We start from the raw sequence: 20,795 nt of genomic DNA, 5'->3' as shown, positions 1-20,795 counted from the left end.
TCAGAACAACCTAAAAGTATTCTCCACAAGAATTTTTTTTTTTTAATTTATCTTTGGAATACGTACGTTTTTAAAATCTTGTAATTTCCATCTAGATTTTATTAGATTTATTTTCTTCTTACTTAGCATGAATGAAAAGCTGTGTTTACAAGGAACGGAACAGCTGTCGTGACTGAATTATTAGGCTGTATTTATTTCCTGTCTGAATCTAAATATCCTTCTTCCATTGCCTTGAGCCAAGTGGAAGGTACTAACGGAGAAAATTCTTCAAGATTTGTCAGAATTATTTATAACACCTATTAAGTAAGTTTGAACTTCTTCCATAGAGCAGATCCGCTGAGGGACTGAAACTGTGAGAGTTTCACCGGTTATTTTCAGCTGACAATAAACCTCTGCTTCATCTACCAAAGTGTTAGATCTCTTTCATGGGAGCGTTTAGTGCAGCTTACAATTATTCAGCACTGACAGATACAGCAGTCCTGAAAAGGACCTGTTAAACAAGCTTATTAAGTGACATGGGGCCACAGATAATGAAGTTCATGGGAAAGCAGCACTTATGAGGTGCCTGATGTCTGTGCTTTCCAGCTTTCCGTCAACTCAGAACCTTTTATATGGGATATTGACAGTCATTGGCCCAAACCAATTTTTCCTCATTTTGGAAGGTTATCCCGGCTGCCTACCCTGTTTCTAAGAACACTATTCTCTTCTTCTTTGGACTTCATAAATAGAATCTGTTGTGTTGTTTCTCTGCCTTTTCCCCAACCCAACTGTATACAGTTTTAGAAAGCTCAAGTATGGAAACAAGTGTATGTACATAGTTATAAAAAATGCTCAGATAAATGACTATAGCATAGAAAAACATGGCAGCAGACAAAGGGAGTCAGAGGACCTGAAAAAAATGTTTCATCCTCTGCTAAAGGGTGTGAATTCTACAGCTACTTCCAGCTGATTGTTGCACTATAAATAAAGATTCAATATGCCATCAGCTTACAGGTTTGCATGTACTTCTATGTGCATACACAACTTTATAGTATGATACAGGATTTCAAGAAACTCAAAGTAATGGTATACAGGAGAAAAAATGGGTGTCTTCTACTGTAAGAAATTGGAACTTCTCACTGGAAAAGACTCAGGCTTATAAAGAGAAAAGTGTTTTTTCCAGAACAGTGCCTGAGATTTAATTTTTAAGTAGTACACATGGTTTCCCAGAGCTGTGGAACAGACTGGGCTCTTCCTTGATCCTTGGCTACACTATTGAACATCCTCTGTGAGATATGTAATAGTTAGATCTCTTTATTGACCTTAGTTTTGACTTGTCTTTTTGCTTTTTTTTCACCTCCGTTGCTGTGAAGAATTGCAGAAGGTCCTTTTGCAATAGGTGAGCGACCATTGGCAGGAGCATTTTGTTATCCTGTGTAACAGGATATGCATCATAACAGAAAGATGAGTTAGGATGCTTATAATGAACTCCCTGTTTGTTGCTATTCCTTTTCTGTCTGTAGAGATATTTAAGAGTGCTCTCTCTCAGCTGATATTGAAGTCTGTCTCCTAGAAAGGTGAGAAAGAAGAGACCACCACAGACAGGATTAAATTTTAGACTGCTGGTTGAAGCTGTGGTCTTCCTCTCCTTGGATACCTAAGCAATGGGTCAGTAAATTCATCAGGACAAAATCCACTACTCAAGAATGGGATTAAAATAGAAAGCATGGGTATTTTCATGTGAGTTGCAGATACTGACTGAACAGCAAATCATATGTAAGAAACTCACTGAAGTCATTTGAACTTTGTGGTGTATAAAATTACATGTTCAGGCTCAGCAGGAATAGGCAGTTTTGCTTATGATCTAAACTATTATTTCTAATCTACTAGTGAGACCAGTTAACTCAGTTCCAGAATCCCACAGAGGTAGCTCTGTGCAGGACAAAGAACCTGTATTCTTTGGTGGGAACAAGGACAAATGCAACCACACAAACTAATTCAGCCTCCTCTGGTACTTGGCTCAATGATTCACTGCTTTTGTTCCTTTATGGCCTCTATTATGGTAATATGAGCCAAATTAGAAGTTTGTTGATAATTTCAATATACATAAGATAGATAGATAGACAGATAGATAGATAGATAGGTAGGTAGATAGACAGATAGATAGACAGATAGATAGATAGACAGACAGATAAAAAATCTGGCACCCTAAGGACCTGTACCAATTGAACTAGAAATATGACTGCAAACTAATGTAAATTCACAAATTAACCCTTCATTTTATATAAAAGAAGCTGGATTAACTTAATCAGAAAAACTGACATGAGTATATTGATAGTGGCATATTAATTACCAATATTTTAAAATATTTACCTTAAATTCATTCAGTTCATCTTCATAACACGTGAGGCCTTTGGAAGTCACTGAGGTACCTATTGCTTTTCAAGTTGTGTACTTAATTTAGGATCAAGTTGAAAGTGTCCCCTAGAACACGCAGCTGGGAGGATGATCAGAGAAGTTTTCCATGTTACCTTACCCTGTTTAGTCAGCTTTTTACAGAATTGGATATGCATGCACTCCAAGAGCAGCACACCAGCATCAGTGATCCTGCCAACCTAGTCTGCCATATAATCTCTGAAAATGGATCACTAGCACCAGCTTCATTTGCTATTGTTTTCATTCTTCTGTTTTCAAATGGGTAGGCTTTCTAGTGCCCCAACAGCAAATGCTCCAAACTCTGGACTGGCAAGTTTTAGTGTGTAAATCACAAGAATCAGAAAAACATTGAAGCAGTACTTCAAGCATGATATCAACTATGTAGATTTGCAAGGGAAGGGGGGGCTGGGGACATGACACAGAGAGACAGTGTTAGGTCCATGAAATAAGTCTTAAATGCAATATAACTCTGAGACATACACTGCACACTTCAGCAGTATTGCAGTTTTGGCAGACATCTTTACAAGACCTTTCTGCTTAGAAAAAAAACTTAAAAAGAGATCAGCATGTAGAAAGAAATGCTATAAGTTAGCTATTTAACTTCAATATAGTACATATCTTAAAATTCTTTCAAGAAGCCAGATATTTAGGATTTCTAATTTAATTGAGGTCAACCCACGGTATAGATGATTACCATTCATACTGGCAGTAAAAATGATCATAAACAAAGCATGAAACAATATAAAATAAATCACAGCTTTTCAAGAATTTATGTATTTACTGACCATATTATAGTATTCTGACTCATTTCTTCGAGCATTTCTCCCCAGGCAACAATTACATCTGACCTTTGAAACTTGTGACTAAAAGATCTAAGAGCCACATAAGCTTCTTCTGATGGGCACAGACCTTCAGCTCATGTCAGTTACAATTGCATGTAGTTCACAACATCTTTTCCTTTTTGGTTTTTCCCTTTCACTTACCTGGTTTCATCAATATAAACGGCCTCCAGAACAGATGCTGCATATTCAATATTCTTTTTTAAATCCACCACATTAATGTCACCCTTCTCCAGCTGCTTTACCAAGCATCTTAATCTGTGGGGAAAAAAAAATCAGTGTGATACTTTTATCAAACTTGATTGACTTCAGTTTCTATTTGAAATATTGGAACCAACACAACAGCCAATGCAGAGGCAAGAGACCATCACTCCATCTCGTCTTAAGGCTAGTTTAGTTTTTCTAGTTTTAGAATGGACACAACAATGACTGGTTGTATGTTTTTATAACTTGCTATATTTGTAAGATCTATTAAGAAAAGGCATATACATTCCAGAAAGTCAGAAGGGACTCATTAACCACCATCCGAGCACTTTCCTATTCATTTCTGACATTATTACTATGCCTGAGTCTCTAATTTTGTTTTAAATAAAAAATAAAAGTTTGCATATTGTCTTACTATAATTTTTCTACACTTAGCTGGTTAATTATATTTTTTTCATATTCACTGTATATTTATTTTGCTTCATTTAGATATCTTTAATTTTTTTTTAGGCATCCAGTGTGTTTTTGCTGCAGAATTTGTATTCCTATTAGTGTGAGATAATGTGGAAGTCTGTTGTTTCTGTATTTACAAAAAACTCATCATTAGGCAGTGCCTATGTCACCCAAAAAACTCAGATTTTCCCGAGTGTGCTGTTACTTTTAGTTTTGAGAACTTTGTTTTACAGTACAAACATGGATACGCCCAAACAGGATTTTGTAATGTGTCAACTCATGACTCCATAGCAATAGACTTGCAGATAAACTCCTTGAATATCAGATCTTTCCTAAATTCTCTGTTGACAAGAAGACACTTTTGACACTTCTCAATTTAACCATACAGAGGGGTCAAAGCACTGGAGTGAAATGAAAACCTTATCCGTAACTGTACAGAGCTGTGACTTAATGGGTATTTTCCTTCTTTCTGTTCTGCATCTCTCAGTAGAAACAATCTACAGTTTTGTATCATGTACGATAAAGATTTCTGCAATTAAGAATTCATCATTATTTTAACATAACTTTCATTAAATAACCTTTTTTATGTGGATGAAAAAAATTGTGAAACAAGCATTTAGTTAAAAAGTTTATTGAAATTGAGTCAGCATTAAGCTGACTACTTTCAGAAAAGATCACAGTCATGATTTATGAATGAGCATATAGAAAATTTGCAATATGCTACCTGTTTATATATATGTATATATAAACAACCATACACTATTTTTATTGAGTCCAATATTTGATTGAACCTAATTAAAATGCATAATTTACAAAAATGCAGTGATATTCAAAACAAATATAAACTTGGAAAGTACAGTTCTGTCATAAAACCACTTTCATGTTTTTCTTCATATTTCGTTGGCTCAGTACAATTATGTTCAAGCCTGTAAGGATAATTTTAGCAAATGGAGTTTCAAGACAAGCCTCTTCAGTTCTCTAAAGACTTAATTCAAATTAGCATAGAAAATGAAACAAACAAGGCTCTTAGCAACCTTATTTTACAGTATTTTACACAGTGCACAGAATGGAAAATGTAGTGTTAAAACATTTTATCAGAGAAAGGAAGTGGGTGCATGAAATACTCTGGGAACGCATCTCCTACACACAAATAACCACATGCATGGGAGACAGTTCCAGTACATAACTTCTTCCACTTCAGATGTACCTATAGACTGAAGAAGCTTATTCATAGACACTCACCTCTCAGTACCCAACACACACACTGCTACTGTTCTGGGATGTCTGCTCCTCAGTCATGCACACAAACACACATGCAGCCCCTCCTGAGCACCAACGCCAAAATGCTCACGAGAGTCTGGCAGCATCATTGCCACTACTTGCAAATAGCCATAGGGGGTTTTTTTGTCACTTGCACTGTTCCCTCCATGTTTGATTGAGCACATCTCTGAATCAAACTTTCCAAAGTGGAAGCACAAGCATACTTGAAAATGTGTTTTCAAATATACAAAAAAAAAAAAATTGTAACACTTCACAGCAGGGGGTCAGGCTCTGGCAGAAAAATATTAGTTCAAAACAGCTTCAAGTTCAATGATTTCCAGTGGTTCCACATTTTCTCAGAGCAGTGACCAGATGGTAAGTATTTGAAATTACTTTTGTGCTTGCAGGAGGAAAGGAGTCCCTGGGGGAGCCTTTAAGCTGCTCTGACGTTGCAGTAGCTCACTGCATAGGTGACAGCTAACAGATGTAATGTGCCCTGTAGGTATAGCTCAAATTCTAGGAGAAGTGTAGAGCACAGTCACAGACTGAGTGATCTGGAAAAGCTGCTCAAGCAAAGTTAAAGTGATTCTGAAGATACTACAGAATCACAAAAGGACACAATCTGTGTCACCAGTGAGCTTATGACCTCATGCATCCACACTTTGTAGAGATGTCCTCAAGAGTTCTTAGCTGACCTGCTGCAGATCTACCATAGAACCAAGGGATAATTTTGGTTAGAAGGGACCCCCAGCTGATAAAAGGTCTTGATCAAAACAAGGTTAACCTCAAAGACAGTTATAACTTCAAAGTTACATAAAATTATTGAGAGGTATTTCTGCTCAAGCTCTGAAGGCATAGAGATTTCAAAAACACTTTGGACAACCAGTTTCAGTGGTGAACCAGCCACATCAGATATTTTCCCAATATCTGACTGGAATGTCCTTTACGGCAACTTGTGCCACCAAACTTTTCTGTGTACTTCCAAGAAAAAACTGTCTCTATCTCCAGTACAGTTTCCCACTGAGAAGCTGGACGCAGCAATAGAATCCCTCCAGAGTGTCGCTGATCAGACACTTGTCAATTGATAATAATGAGGTCTACTTCAGAAGTTAGAAAAATGGACTTCCAACACAGCAAAATTAAGTGGATTATAACAGTATATGAATGGTCTGAATATACCCAAGATCTTACACGTTAAAGTGAAATAGCCACAGAGTTTAGGAGCTGACATTTCAGTAATGAAACAAATACTTTAGCAAAGAATAAATGTGTCAATTTATAAGACAAAGCAACAAGTGTTAAAATACTCATACCCTAGTATTCCACAGGACAGAGAAACTTGTAAAAACTACAAGGAAAAGTAACAAAAAAGAATTACTGCTCCAGTTGTATTGGGCGGGACTTTGTTTATCTGTTTGTTTTCAAGTGCGATACATTGAAAATAAATATTAGAGGTACCATTAGAAATGCTACTTAAAATTGGAACTAATTGTATTACTCTGCCTGTGAACTGTGCTACTGAGAAATAATAGACAAAAAGAAAAAAAAAGAAATAATAGCAACAAGAAAAAACTGGAGGAGCTATTTTATTAAAGAGAAAAATGGACTATTTGAACTGCTTTAAGGTACAAAGAAAATTGTATGCAGAATTAATGTGATATAACATTGAAAAAAGCAATTTGCATAGTAAAAAGGAACATTATTTCTCTCGGGATACCTGAAAATTGCATCTTACAACTAGCAACCCCAATTTTCAAGGGAGAAAGAGACATCTGCAATTAACAAAAGGAGTGGGTGGAGAACCTTCTTCTGTCATCTTGGGTAAACACCACTTACAGTACTGTGATGTCCATGCTTTTACACACAATCCAAATGCCTCTACTCCTGCCTCTCTTTAACAGTGTCATCTGTGAGGTTACCAGGACCTTTGTTTCCCTGGTCCTCACCTCTGTGCAGCTGATGCCAATGTCCAACTGTGGGCAATAGGCTTTGAGGCCCACCCAGCAACACAGGAAAATCAGAGGTAACTAGGTTTTTGCTAGGAGATGAAGTAGTATGTTCTTGATTAACAACATCAAAATCACAACTCAGTTGTTCCCAATTTCCTCATTACAATTCTCCCAAGCTTGAACTAAAGTTTTTCTAAATCTAATGTAACTTTCTGGGATTGTACTAAATTTACCAAGGATAGATTTGGTGATTTTATGTTATTTGAGAAAAATTCCTATGACAGTTTCTGTAACTGTTAAAAAAAACCACCATAAGGAATCAGAGATCAAAAATCACTTTTTGCAATGCCTTCATGAAAAACTGTTTTTTTCTATGGAATCAAGCAAAGTTCAATGAGAGAAATGTTTAGAAATACTAAATAACTGTCTTAAACACAGGCTAAAATGACAACAAAGAAAGGTGCAGGGTAGAGGATTACTTAAGAAGAGAGATCTTAAAGTAGAGAGGCAGACTAGTTGGACAATTTCAATTTCAGATTAAATTTAAACGTTGCCGCCTCTGTTTCCAAGGAAAAATAAATTACTAGTGATCACTGCTATAAATGAGAGTCAAAGGTTCAGCTTATGAGCCTTCAAGAATAAGCAGAGGAAAATTCAGCCTGAAGTTAATTTCTGAACCTGAGAAAGAGACCATTTGTCTGTTTTCCCAAAACTGTCTTTATTTGCCACGTCAGTCTCCTCACCACCAAGCACTGCAAAGATACAGCTTGCTAACTTGCACATCTGGACTTCACTTAAGACTGTTTTGGAAACTTTGTACAAAAAAAAAAACTGGCTTTTGTCACAGATCCTATTAAAGGGGAAGTGAAATAAACTGTAAAAACTAAATTGTAAACTAACCCTGCTTCCTACTATACTTTGAAATTAGTGAAAGTCACCGTTGAAGATGGGTAATGAACACACAGGTAAATCTTTGAAAGTAATAAACACATGCTAATGCTAATTAGAGAGAAATAGTTATTAATATTACTATTCAGCAATCACGATACCAGCTAAAAAAATTATCTGTGTTGGTTAAATCAACTCCAAGTTGTAAATCATTAATCTTTATGTTCCCATGAACTAGTTGAGAAAAGCCTAGCTGTGAAAATCGTGACAATGTGTGAAGAAGTTTAAGAGCAGAAAAAAAAAATACTTTCTGTAAACAAGTGTTTCATGTTCTGTTTGGACTATTTAATATTGAATAATAAAATAAAATGGATAATTGTAAACATTATTATAAAAGTTATTTGGCCCTCTAAATGAACATTACAAGGTAAAAATGGGATGATATGTAGCGTGAAATTAAAATTAAAGAGGAGAGTAACCATATTCTGACAATATGATCAATTAATTTAAACACCACTAGTTTTTCAAAACTTTGGGAAGAGGAGAATTTTCCTCTAAAAGTATTTAGAATTAAAACCAGAAACCAGTTTTGCTACCAGTAGTGATTCTTTTAATAATCAGTTGAATAATTCTCACCTGTAGAAAGCATTGCTCACCCAGCAGTTCCTCAGCTTTCAAAGGCAGATGTTACGTCCTCATTTAAACACGAACACTCAAAAAAAAGGACAATTCCACCAATTGTTTTGCATACCTACATACTCGAGATTTAGGAAAGTATTAGCTCAGTTGGTTAGAGCCTGGTGCTGATAACGTCAAGGTTATGGGTTCCATCCCTCTATGGGCCATTCACTTAAAAGTTGAACTCAGTGATGCCTGTGGGTCCCTTACAACTTAGAATATTCTGTGATTTGAATATGGAGAAATTCAAAATGGGAACAGCAAATCCTAATCTTGGAAAAGTCCCAGTAAATTAAACATACCACTATTCACTTGAATTCTAGAATTCCCTACATGAACTGCCCAAAATCCATTTATTTTTTTAATGTGAATTGGTATAATTTGTATTTTACACTTTTCTATTAAGAACATGCATATATAAAATAAATCTTTACCTAAACACACCATTCCCTCCAACAAATACTTTAAAACAATGTAAATAAGGAATAAAAAAAAATGTAGTAAGAAAAATCAACCATGCACAAAGTCCATGCTCTCACTTTTTCAAGTAAAAAATTAAATATAGAGATTACAAAAAATCTTTTTTTGTTCTTGTGTTTTCTGCAAGAGGGAAGAAAATACTGACTATGAAAAATTCCAAATACAGTTGTAATATTTGTAATACATGGCTATAAAACACTAGACTTGATCATACAAATGGATGAGAGATACTTGAAAAACATACATAATATGGTAGTAAAGATTCAGGACTGTTCTCACTGGGTTGCCACTCCTGTTTCCCTGCTCCTACCAGCAGTTACAAAGTGGCCGACTGTCATGGCTTTAAAATGGCTAACCTTTACTCCAAGGTTTTTTACATTATGGTAGGGAAAAACGAGCTCATTTAGGGACATTTTGCCAAGCAAGACAAGGCCAGCATATCAGTGGGGAGTAAGGGTTAGAACTGACAGCTCTTGACTCAGATCTTGACGTGTGTTTTGCTTCTCTGAAATCATAAAAAATGCAGTTACCTAATATTTCTTCTAATTAGAGGTGCTCTCAATAAATTCTGATACTGAGAAGTGCAAGATATATCACATTTTCAGTGCTAGAAATGTGTTTTATAAAATTACTTCTCAGTCATTGCTGTGTCTGAGCATATGCACAGGAAGCCTTATGGCTGCTGAGGGCTTCATGAATCACATGTATTTCATGATTATTTTAAGCCTATGAGTGGTACAGGCTGATCTGCAATTATGATTCAGTCATTAGAAAATAAATATTGAATGTGCTGGTAATTCAGCCAACATTTTGATATACCAAAACTTCAATCTTATATTGAAGAATTAAAATACAAGTTGTGCAGCTATATAACACTGGAAATTACGTTTTCTTAATGATAAAACTCTGCATTTTCATGGTGATAGAATTGCCTTGGTTGTTGAAATATTGATAATTTTTATGCAAGATGGAGTGGTTTTCCTTCAGGGAGGCATTCTCTGATAGGCGTCAATTCATTTTACCTTACTCATCCCATAAATTTATTATTTACCAATCTAACACTGTATAAATATTATCCTTTGTGTCTCATTTAGTAAAAGGTTCAAGTGTGTATAAAAAATTTAGTAAAAATTCCTAAGTTTTCTTTAGCATCTAGCTGGAATCACAAAATGCCATGGAGTTTTACACAGTTTCCATGTGAAACCATAAATCCATCCAAGCTCTCCAGAGCATTTTTGAATTTTTGCATAATTCTCAACAAACCTAATCAAATAAATTGCAAATGCCTGAGAAGCCTTAACCCCATTAATACTAAAGGTCATCTATTTGCAGGCCTGTAACTTTTCACCATCCTCCACCATCTCCATCTGCTGCTCTGGAGAGACACTTCAGAGAAGGAGGCTAGCCTGGGATCCTGTTGCTGCTGCCCTTCCCTGCTGTTCCTCTTGCCTCCCCAAGTTACTCATCCTTCCCTGAAAGTAACTTTCGCTATTAGATTTAATATATGTCATCATCATGAATTCTCACATGTGAATTTCTCTCACCTCCCTTTCTTCACACCCAAGCTACAGAATGAAACCCATCTCAGGCAAGCTTTGAGTATCTTTCAAACTTCTCCCTCACTTCTACTAAAGAACCACCACCAATACTAATTTGGGTCTCTGTTCAACTTCTTTCCAGGTCAAAGTTTAATGAAAATCTTCAAACTTTGAATTACTTACTATGTACATACATTCAGATGTTTTATCTGTTTTCTGTTAGATCTAATGAGTAATCAACTAGTCTTTTCTTATCCTAAACTCTATGACTGTTTCTATTGCCTCAATGTCCATTTCCATTATCTGACATTCCCATTTCACAATCAATCCATGAAAGTAGAGACAAATAATAAAAATCTATGGGGTTGATTTGTAAATTGCAAATTATTATTCTAATGGCCTTTGCTGAATATTTAATTGGCATTTAATCTGATAGGTTCCCATGACTTCTATATACATTATTTAGAGTTCTAGCTAAAGCTATTTCATCTTGAATTTGCCAAATACTTCAAGATGTCTAAGTCTTCATCATAAACTAGCTGAATCCATTATCAACAACAAGCTGGGAAATAAAATGCAAACCCGTAAATCATGCAGCAAAAATCATGTTTGAAGAAGATGGCAGACCTTCAGTATGTTTAACTTGTTGCAGCTAATGTGATAAGCACACAGAAAAGACACATAAGCCCTTATTTCCCATAGTTCCTTAAAAAGCTTTATTTTTCCTGCAAACAGCAGCTTTGAGCACTGTGATCAAAGAAGCTCGTAAAAGGTAGAATAGTCCCTTCACTCCTTGGGACCAGAAAATGTGGGTTGACAAATGTTGATACTCATCCTTTGAAAACAGCATGTGAAGAGGTACAAAGTCCTTTTAGAAACTTTAAGAACAAGCTATCATAAAAAAGTCAACGGATGTTCTTTCATTTAAAACCGCATTAACCAGAACTGATAACTTTGTACTGAAAATATTTTCTCAACTAGCACTAAGAAAACATGTTGCTGTCATTGCTTTTGAAAGTCTCTTTGGTTCAATTTTTGCAGTTGTTAAGGGTAGAAGATTGGTAAGTGTTCAACACTAAAAATAATATCATTGCCCAGTGATCAAAGAATCAACTATGACAACATGAGTGTCCTTTCCTTTATTTGTAAAAGTCACACATGAGCAAACAAACCAGGAATATTAAAATAACACCAGTTTGCTCCATGATTTCTCTGTGGAATCAAACTACAGTTAATACTATATAACCTGTATATAATTAACATTTTTGTTTTCCCGAGATAAAATTAGATCTAAGACAGAATTTCTTTGCTGCACACCACAGTTCAACATATATAAATGTGGTCAAGCCTTAACATTTCTGCTAACTGTTAAATTAGTTTAATTAATAGTTACAGATTTTTTTGATGCATCAAGCTGTAGAATCTTTATCCTGGTAAGAAATCTGGATCCTCTGTGCTTATTTACAAACGATTTTTTTTCTTTTTTTAAGAAATTATTGCCCCCCTGGCCTCGTATCTGATAGTACATGTGCATGGGTAACAATATGTCTTCAACCTGTACAGTCAAAACAATTTCATTTACCTTCAAGATACTTTACATTAGTTCAACTGGACTCTCTACATGCAATCAAATTAGGGGCCACCAGATGAATCAGGGTAGTTGGTGCAGCTGGACTAACAGGTCAACATAACAACCAAGATAACTATACTTGGATCCAAGCTGTAACTTATCATTTGGTTCAGAAGTCCTACTTTTTCTACTTATAATTAAACTTAAATTCTTGAAGTACTAGAGCATTAAAATTTTACTTTTAATATATAATCACGCCTTCTAGATGGGATGACAGAGCCAATTTATCTTAAATTTTGTTTCTAATGTGTATCCTGGGTTCTGAGGAACAAAGTACAAATTTGTATTTTTGGGATAAAACCGTGAAATGTAAAAACCCCAAATATTTGCATTATGAACTACTGCAGACTATTGCATAAAATATTAAAATAATTTGTTATGTTAGTCTGCCTAAAACATTGTAGAAAAAATGCCATCACCTTAATTCAGATGTACTTTTACTGAATAATTAACATCTTCGACAAATCTATTTTCACTAAAAGAAGTTTTGATTCAAAAGACAGAGTAAGACATAAATGCTTTAGCACAACAGCTGTAGCAATTACAGTACAATTTTGCTTTCTTCAGTGGTTCTGAAGAAAGGATATAGTACATGTAATGTATATGACATTGTAAAACTATGAATAGGTTTTTTATTTAAAACCGCAATACTGCAATTAAAATGTAAAAAAAAAAATAAAAAAATTAGGAGATGCTAGAATTCAGCACTCTATGTGTGAAACTAACTTCTGACATTTGGAATTGTTAAAAATAAATGTTCTGCTGAAGAATTGCCAAATAAAGTACTTCAAAGTAGGTCTTGGTAATAAGAAGTAGAACATTAGAATAGCTTAAACACACTTGAGAACTGTAGAAATGTTTAAAAGAAGAAAGAATAAAGCAGGTGAACTTTTTCCTTATATTCTTTAAGAATAGTCATTAACAGGATGAAATGTAACATAGCTATTCTTATTGACACATGAGATCTTGATTTAGGATTTGTCTACATGTGAAATTAAATTTGAGTAAAGGTGAGACAAGAAACTGAAGTTCTCTGTCCTTGAACAGCTCCATCTTTGAATACTTTGGGATCAGTAGAAGTAAACAGAAAAAAAAGTCCCCAGAGCTCCTCGTGAAGAATATTTCCAAAAAAGTAATTCTTGAACACTATTATGTTAATTCCATTATCTAGCATATATGGTGTATATGCATATTGGTGTTCTGGAAACACTTGTGACAGGAATTGTAGCAAAACAAATAAAAAAATCATTTGTAGTCAATGCTGGTATGTAGCTGCAATTTTCCTCAGCCTGCAAAGTCAATAATAAAGGGTTCAGGATTTTTAGGCCTGGGAAAATAAACTGGATTAGAGGCCATTCCTTAGTTGCTGCAGTTTTCTTTGCCATAACTCACCCTAAACACAAGAGTTTCTCCTACAAGGCTGCAAACTTTCTTGTAGAAAGAATGTTCTTTAATTAGTTATCACTCAGTACTAAGGACCAACACCATTGTACAAGTAGTGCTGCTAACTAGAGCATCAGATGCAGCATCCTATCCTAAGGCAAAGTACATGGATTGTGCCTTATAAAGCACCTCTCATACACTTTTGGGGAAAAAAAAAAAACCAACTTAAAATAATTTTCAGAATTTCTGTCCAACACAGTAGACATCTTTCTTAGTTGCTAAGTGATACACTGTCCCATTACTTTCTAAAAAGGCCCACACTGATCTCAAAATTAATCACATAACTAAATTCATTGGGTTATATTTAATTACTTGTGAAAATGCTTCAAAATGTTCTGTTTGTTATATACACAATAGAAGAAGGAGATTTTAGCTGGGAAATTACCGGGCTTCTAGAAAGTATTTGTTTATAAGAAAACTTCAAACCCAGCTTCAATAGCATAAAATTCTGTCCTTGATGTCTGTCCCTTTCTAGGACTCAGAAATTAAAATCTAACTTCTTCAAAGTGATGACAGTACAACATCCGTAAATGTACTTCTGCAGGGATGTGAAATCCAACCTGAAAAGTTCAGCTCTCTTATGGTCACGACTAACACAACTGCCAAATTTTGCTTCGTTTTTCATACGTCTACTGAATGAATCACTAGTCTTCAGTTTCTCTGCAAAGCCTTGACATTCCTTTCAAGAACCTGGCTACATTTTCATTTCAAAATAGAAAACTAGTAAGTTCTTGATTCAATGTTACAAGATAATGTTTGTTGACACGCTTACTGAGGAAGAACTCTGTGTGTATAAAAAAACAAAATAGGCAGTAAACCAGTTTGTTAGCAAGTGTAACTACATACTATGATTTGCTTGTCATATTCTCAAACAATACATTGTTTTGTTTTCCCTTGCTTTTCATATCCTTTACTGCAGTATATTTTTAATTGGAATTCTCAGTTTTGAAATCAAGTTATTCACTTTAATCTGAAGTAACATTCCTCAGAGAAGGAAGCCAGCAGTTTGCCCACAGAAAACAAGCCAGCTTTATTACAGTAGTGAACAGTCCCAGCAGTGATCACAAGGGAGTGTTTACCTGAATAAAGACCACAGAGCAATTCTATAGCAAAGTATACAGCAGTTAAATTTCCTAAAATTAATGCAAATGAGAAAGTACCTTGTTCAGTAGTCTCCTACCAATATATTGCTTTCACCTGCAGATATCAACATGATGTCTTGAATATGCAATGCAGGATATTCTTGAATGGATAATGGAGAAAGGAAGACTAAGTGCAATGCTAATTAACAGTTTAGTTCTGGAGAATGTGGTTTTTCACATATGCCTTAATCAAGCAAACCTCAAAAATAAGAGCTCAGAGTTAAATGAGAGTGTTTACAGCCTCTTTGATTGTGATCATTGGCATAAAAGGTCTCTAAGATTTTATTGCCGTAGCAGATTGAGAATAATGTCGGAGCGCAATTTCGCTCTGGAAAGATAATGTGCAAATGACAATGAATCAGATGGATATCACCTTTTTGGGCAGCCAACACCCTTTCCTAGGTCAGCAAATGACAGCAACTGCTGAAGACTGTCTCTGTGCTTATATGGCTTGAACAGCAGCGTAAGGACCCTGGCTGGCTATCTGCTCTGCAGTGTTCAATAACACTCCATTTGACCATACTAGGAAGTGAGCCTTCTAAGCCATTTTATATATATCCCAGCTCATTATTTCTGTGGGTTTTGAGGTTTTCTTAATGCCATATTTCATGATTATTGATGACTAAAAGTTCAATTGTAAGCACTTGTGGACTCTATACGATTTTTGAATTTATTTAAAGATTCATGGACATAATTCAGAAAACCGTTTGAGAGATTTCAGCATCAACATTATCCAGAGATTTCCGTTTTGTGTAGTAACACAAAGAAAGAAAAAAAAAAACACACACACATTTCTTACCACTGAGAGGATACACCTAAAAAAATACAGGAAAGAAAAACAATTGCAAAACTCAAATGAAAGGTAACTGAAAACATAGCTGAAAACTTTGGTCCAGCTTATTAAAAACTTCGTAGTGCTGAAGTTATTAAAAGTAATTTCATCTATTAAAAAAATATATACACATTGAAGTAAAAAAGGCGCACTCCCCATGATGTTGGGGAATAAGACCAAGCAATGAAGAAATCTAAATCTATATTTTTAATATATAAGGCAAATGCAAAAGTTGTTAAAATTTGGATTTCCTTCCTTTTTAGAAAACCTCTGATGAAATGCCTGATTGATTAACTGAGAGCATGCAAGAAAGTTAGGTAAAACATCTCCTCTAAAACAAAAAGCCAAGGAACATAAATGAAATGTTAACAAGACAGAGTAGAGACACTGACATTTAATACAGTAAACTACACTAGTACTTCATATTTTTATGAAGAAACTTGCTCAAGGCTCAGTAACATTCAATTAAAGTGAGATATGCAGGAACAGCTAACAGTAACAAAAAAGCAGGCATATGTGCACCCAAAATAAAAAGATACGATCCATGGCTTAACTGTTCGGAGAACAAAGCAGTATAAGTAGTTTGTATAATTAATCTTCAGTTTTTATTATATTTGAATTTTGCTGCCTGACAAATGTGATTCTAACTCTGCATAGATCAGAATAGATCTTAAAAACCTGCTAATGTTCTACTGGTGGATACACGTTAATGTATTTTAAATGAAGAAAAAATGTAAGTAAAAAGCAACATAATAATTTTCCTCCTGTAGATTCTAAATCAGGTATTAAAGCAAGGCATTTGTATTATGGTGAATTGGATTTAATGTGAAGTTAATCCAGAGAGTAATTTAAAGTATGCTTTGCCACAAAATACCTGTTTTTTACTCTTGTTTTCAAAATGCACTAGTATTTAAATACTTGATTAGGCTTTTCATTCACTGTGATTATTATTGTGAGGTCACATCAGCTGTACTTAGTTTAAATTTTAATCCAGAATAGTTAATCTCAGACTCTTCTCTGGAAAACCTTTACTAAAGTTCAAATGGGAGGATCATTAAATGAACACAAAACAGCAGAGTAAGATATTCTTACAGAACAAAGAAATAAACCTTACCAAAATAATCTCACGAAATGACAACAATAACTCTCAAAGAGGATTCATCAAAATAAGACCTATTTTGTGTTAATAGAATTGGAACTGCTTACTCAATCACAGGTATTCTACTAGATTCTGATCTATTGAAACAGAGATCTTGGCACCTCCACCACAAATATGATTACAGAAATGACATTAAAATTTACTAAACTTTCACAACTTCATTTATACTATCTAGTTGTCTGACATGGATTGAAATTATTTTTGCAGTAGGAGGAATTAATTAATTTCATTCAGAGGCAGAAAAGCTTGACACGCAGATACATATTTGATTATACTTGATGTGAGCCCCCCAAATCTGACAACATACAATTTAATCATGGGAATAATTCCTTTGAGAGAAGAATTTCTGTCTTTTACTCCAGTGACTTACCTCCTCTTATCACAAACCAGACTGTCCTAACATTTTAAGGCTGAAAATCCAGGCTGTGATTCTTTTTCATTAATTACCTTAACCTCACAAGTCTAGCTGCATTGTGCTCCTAGAGTCCCTTTTCTTCAGAAGCCTATGAAAGCTGCTGAGCTAAGAGATGCAATTTTTTTTAAACACCAGTACTCAGTGTTTCATTTATCTCAAGGATACATAAATACAAGTGTGAAGACTACAGCCACAAAACCTATAACTTTTCATCTGCTTTACCATTCATCTTTCCAGCTGCCTGCAGCTCTGACCAAGCATAGGCACTTCTCTGCTCTCTCCACCTGTTCCTGTAATGGCTCATGGATGCCCACCATCCACTTTCATGTTCTAGTTGTGCTCCTTAACCTCTTTAGCAATCCCTCTAATCTTAGCGCCAGGCATGTGAAATACAAACTTTGCCCCTATAGGTTTCCTTCACTCAGGTCCCTTGACACTTTTGCTCTAAACCGAGCCTGGTCCTTTCTGGTTTTATTTCTTGATGTTTGGCTGAGGGGTTTTTTCCTGCCATTCAACTCCCTTCACTCAAACAGGCATGCCAAAAAGGTGAACTGAGGAGTACCATCATTAGGAGGTGGAACTCTCCCTCACCTTGCCTTTCATCTACAAAATATACTACCCATAGCTGTATAGCTCCCATTGTGAAGAATTTTATTAATGCACAGCTGCAGTTTAAGTTTAGAATGCACCATTTGATCAAACTTTTTCAAATGTTTACCTGCAATGCTAGGAAAGAAACACATTTGCAAGTATATAGCAGTCAAGCCACTAGGCTAGGCAGCTTCCTACAGATTTGTCTTATGAGTCCTATTCTAATGATGATGCAGGTATTCATTTTCAACATTTAATTGATACAAAATAAGTAAAGATGAATCTCCCTTTGTACTGTAAGACTGAAGGCAACTGTTTCCTAATCCCAATCACTCCACAATATAATGCTGATGTCAGTTATAGTGTTAGTCATCACACATTAGAATTTCAGGTGTCATGAATCTCACAGAACACAGAGGAGTTACATTAGTTTAAAGAGCATACATGTTTTCCAATGTTTTGGTATAATGGCATGAAAAAACGAGTGTTTTCTAAGTGAAGAGTATCTGCATTGTTTTTTGGTTTTTATTTTTAGTTCACCATATATTCAAAATTTCATTACAAAGCCATTGAACAGCTTCAGTTATGAAGACAGAGTAATTTGGAAATACATGAATACCTCATACATGTAATAAAAATGCATGGATTAACAGTTCATGAAGGATATTTTACTGCTGTCACCAATGATGCACAATTCATGCTTTAAATGCACTTAGTTCATTTGCAATGCTCTTCAGAAATATTTCAGTCCTGAAAAATTCTAAGGCAGCTGAGCCAAGCAACTAGTGTCAGCAAGGTAGGACTCTGGGACTTGCAAGACACAACAGCTCTCCCACGCACAGAAGGATTCATTACACAAGTATTTCTCAAACAACATGACTACCAAGCTGTCTCTTACTATATCCATAGCTACATATCCTGGAACTTGTGACTTAGCCCTAAACTTCATCGGGAAGAGCCTTTCCTTCCCTCATCCTTTCATCTTGTTATGTACCAAGAATCAGCTGGATGAGGATAGTAGGTTTCTGTTGAAATGTTTGGTAGACTCTTCCAAGCTCCAAATTTGGTACATGCCAGAATGATTTTGAAATTACATGAAGTGTTCTAAGAGGAAAACACGTAACTTCTAAAAAAATAATTATTTGATTTTGCAAGCTTTTTATGCATGCTTCATTAAACTCCAACAGATTTCTACTAGCAGAAGGCTTAAAAATTATTTTAAACTACCAGTTTTAGGTGTCTTATGAAGCAATCTAAATCTTCCTTTCATTGGTAGTGGAATAAATGCTACCTTAAGCCTCAATGTGTTTTTTGGTAGCAGCCCTTATAACTTTGTAAATTTAATACATGCTAGGCCTTGATGTGCTCTGAAAATTATAATTACTTTTTCTTCAGATTTTCTCCAGTGTTTTCTTGTGATAAATAAGGTTGGGTTTGAGTTGCCTTCCTGAATCTTGTCAGCACTTCCCAGTCCCACATTTGTAGAAGTGTGGCACTTTTCCAAAACATATTGTCTCATAAATCTTATTAAACAGAAAAATCTTTAAACAGTATTTTGCAGACCTACAGCAGTGAATGAACATGGAAACTTTTATTATATAAATAGTATTATAGGAACTCCATGAAAGTCAGTTAGGAGGTTTTTCAGACCTTTTAGAGATTTTCAATTTTAAAAAGAAACTAAGATAAATATGTCATGATAATCCTGTTCACAATGCTTACAGATTCTCTATTTACTAGTCCTGTCATTGCATTTAACTAGCTGCTCACAATAATTAAAGAGATAAACCCTTCTGTAAAATGGATTAATGATATTGCATTCTCTCTATTAATAAAAATAAAGTCCCAGTAGTTCCTCTACTGTTTGATTAGACAGTATAATTATGTGATCTGTAAACTCATTACAGTATCCTCCTGTAGAACTGGACTGTTTTTATTTAGCTTTTAGATTTAGCTATCCTTCTAAAATTTAACATAAGAATGTATAATTTTACAATAATGTTGCAGACGTTCTCCTAAAGTCCCAAATTCTATTCCATATTCAGATTTGACATAATCTCAATATTTTACATTTATGTTTACAATTAATGCCATAGGCATCCATATCACTTCATACAGAAAACAAAAGCACAAAAGCTTTGCAGACCTTTCAATATATCCCAGGAAGAAAACAAAAAAGCTATTTCCAAATGATGTAGATTTTATTAAGTAGGCTGTAAGTGTGGATGCTTTTCTCAAGCAAAATTTCACTGGAAATTGTACAGTATCAGAAAACCTTTTGGGTATGAATAATGGGCATTTTCTTATGAAAAGCAAGCCTGTATTTTGCCGAAAAGCTTTTATCAGTAGAACACAGAACAGTGGAAGCATTATGCAGTCATGTTACTTTTTTCTGAATGTTCAGAGCGGTACATGACAGAACAGCTTTATGTTTTCAGCAGTTGATTCTCACATGCATCATCTGATAAGGATCATCTGATAAGAACTGTTCTGTTGCTCTGCATCAGCAAGTACACTAGACCTCTGCTTAGCTGACGTAACTATAGATCAGCCAATTCCTGAATGTCTGTTTTATCAGGGCAACTCTCAGCAGCCCAACAACAAACCATACTCTGATCCTAGTCCTAATGATTTTTGAATCTGCTGCGCTCATGGACTCTCAGAGTAGGACACCAGAATGGAACAAGGATACTCAGCTATGAAAATAAGCATTTTAGTTCATGATTCTGCACTTTCTTTGTGTGCATAATTAAGGCAATTAACTCATTTTTTTCAGAAAGGAGCAGGTAGTAAAGCACTGACAGAGAAGGAGGAACAAAAATCATATATGTAAAAATTCTCAAGAAAAGTAAATGAACCTATTAAGTTCCTAATTATGT

General features: G+C 35.0%; 1 protein-coding gene across 1 annotated transcript in view; it reads right to left on the bottom strand.

Annotated features, from left to right (window-relative positions):
• Positions 1 to 20,795, bottom strand: part of PDE1A (phosphodiesterase 1A) — a 151,518-nt gene that overhangs the window by 53,516 nt on the left and 77,207 nt on the right. The window contains 1 exon segment of the mRNA XM_027636943.1: positions 3,399 to 3,512. Coding sequence (XP_027492744.1) covers positions 3,399 to 3,512 — 114 coding nt within the window.

The sequence above is a fragment of the Corapipo altera genome, unplaced genomic scaffold (genome assembly GCF_003945725.1).
Source record: "Corapipo altera isolate COAL_440 unplaced genomic scaffold, ASM394572v1 45, whole genome shotgun sequence".
NCBI classification, from domain to species: Eukaryota; Metazoa; Chordata; class Aves; order Passeriformes; family Pipridae; genus Corapipo; species Corapipo altera.
This window is presented reverse-complemented; position numbering and strand designations above follow the sequence as displayed.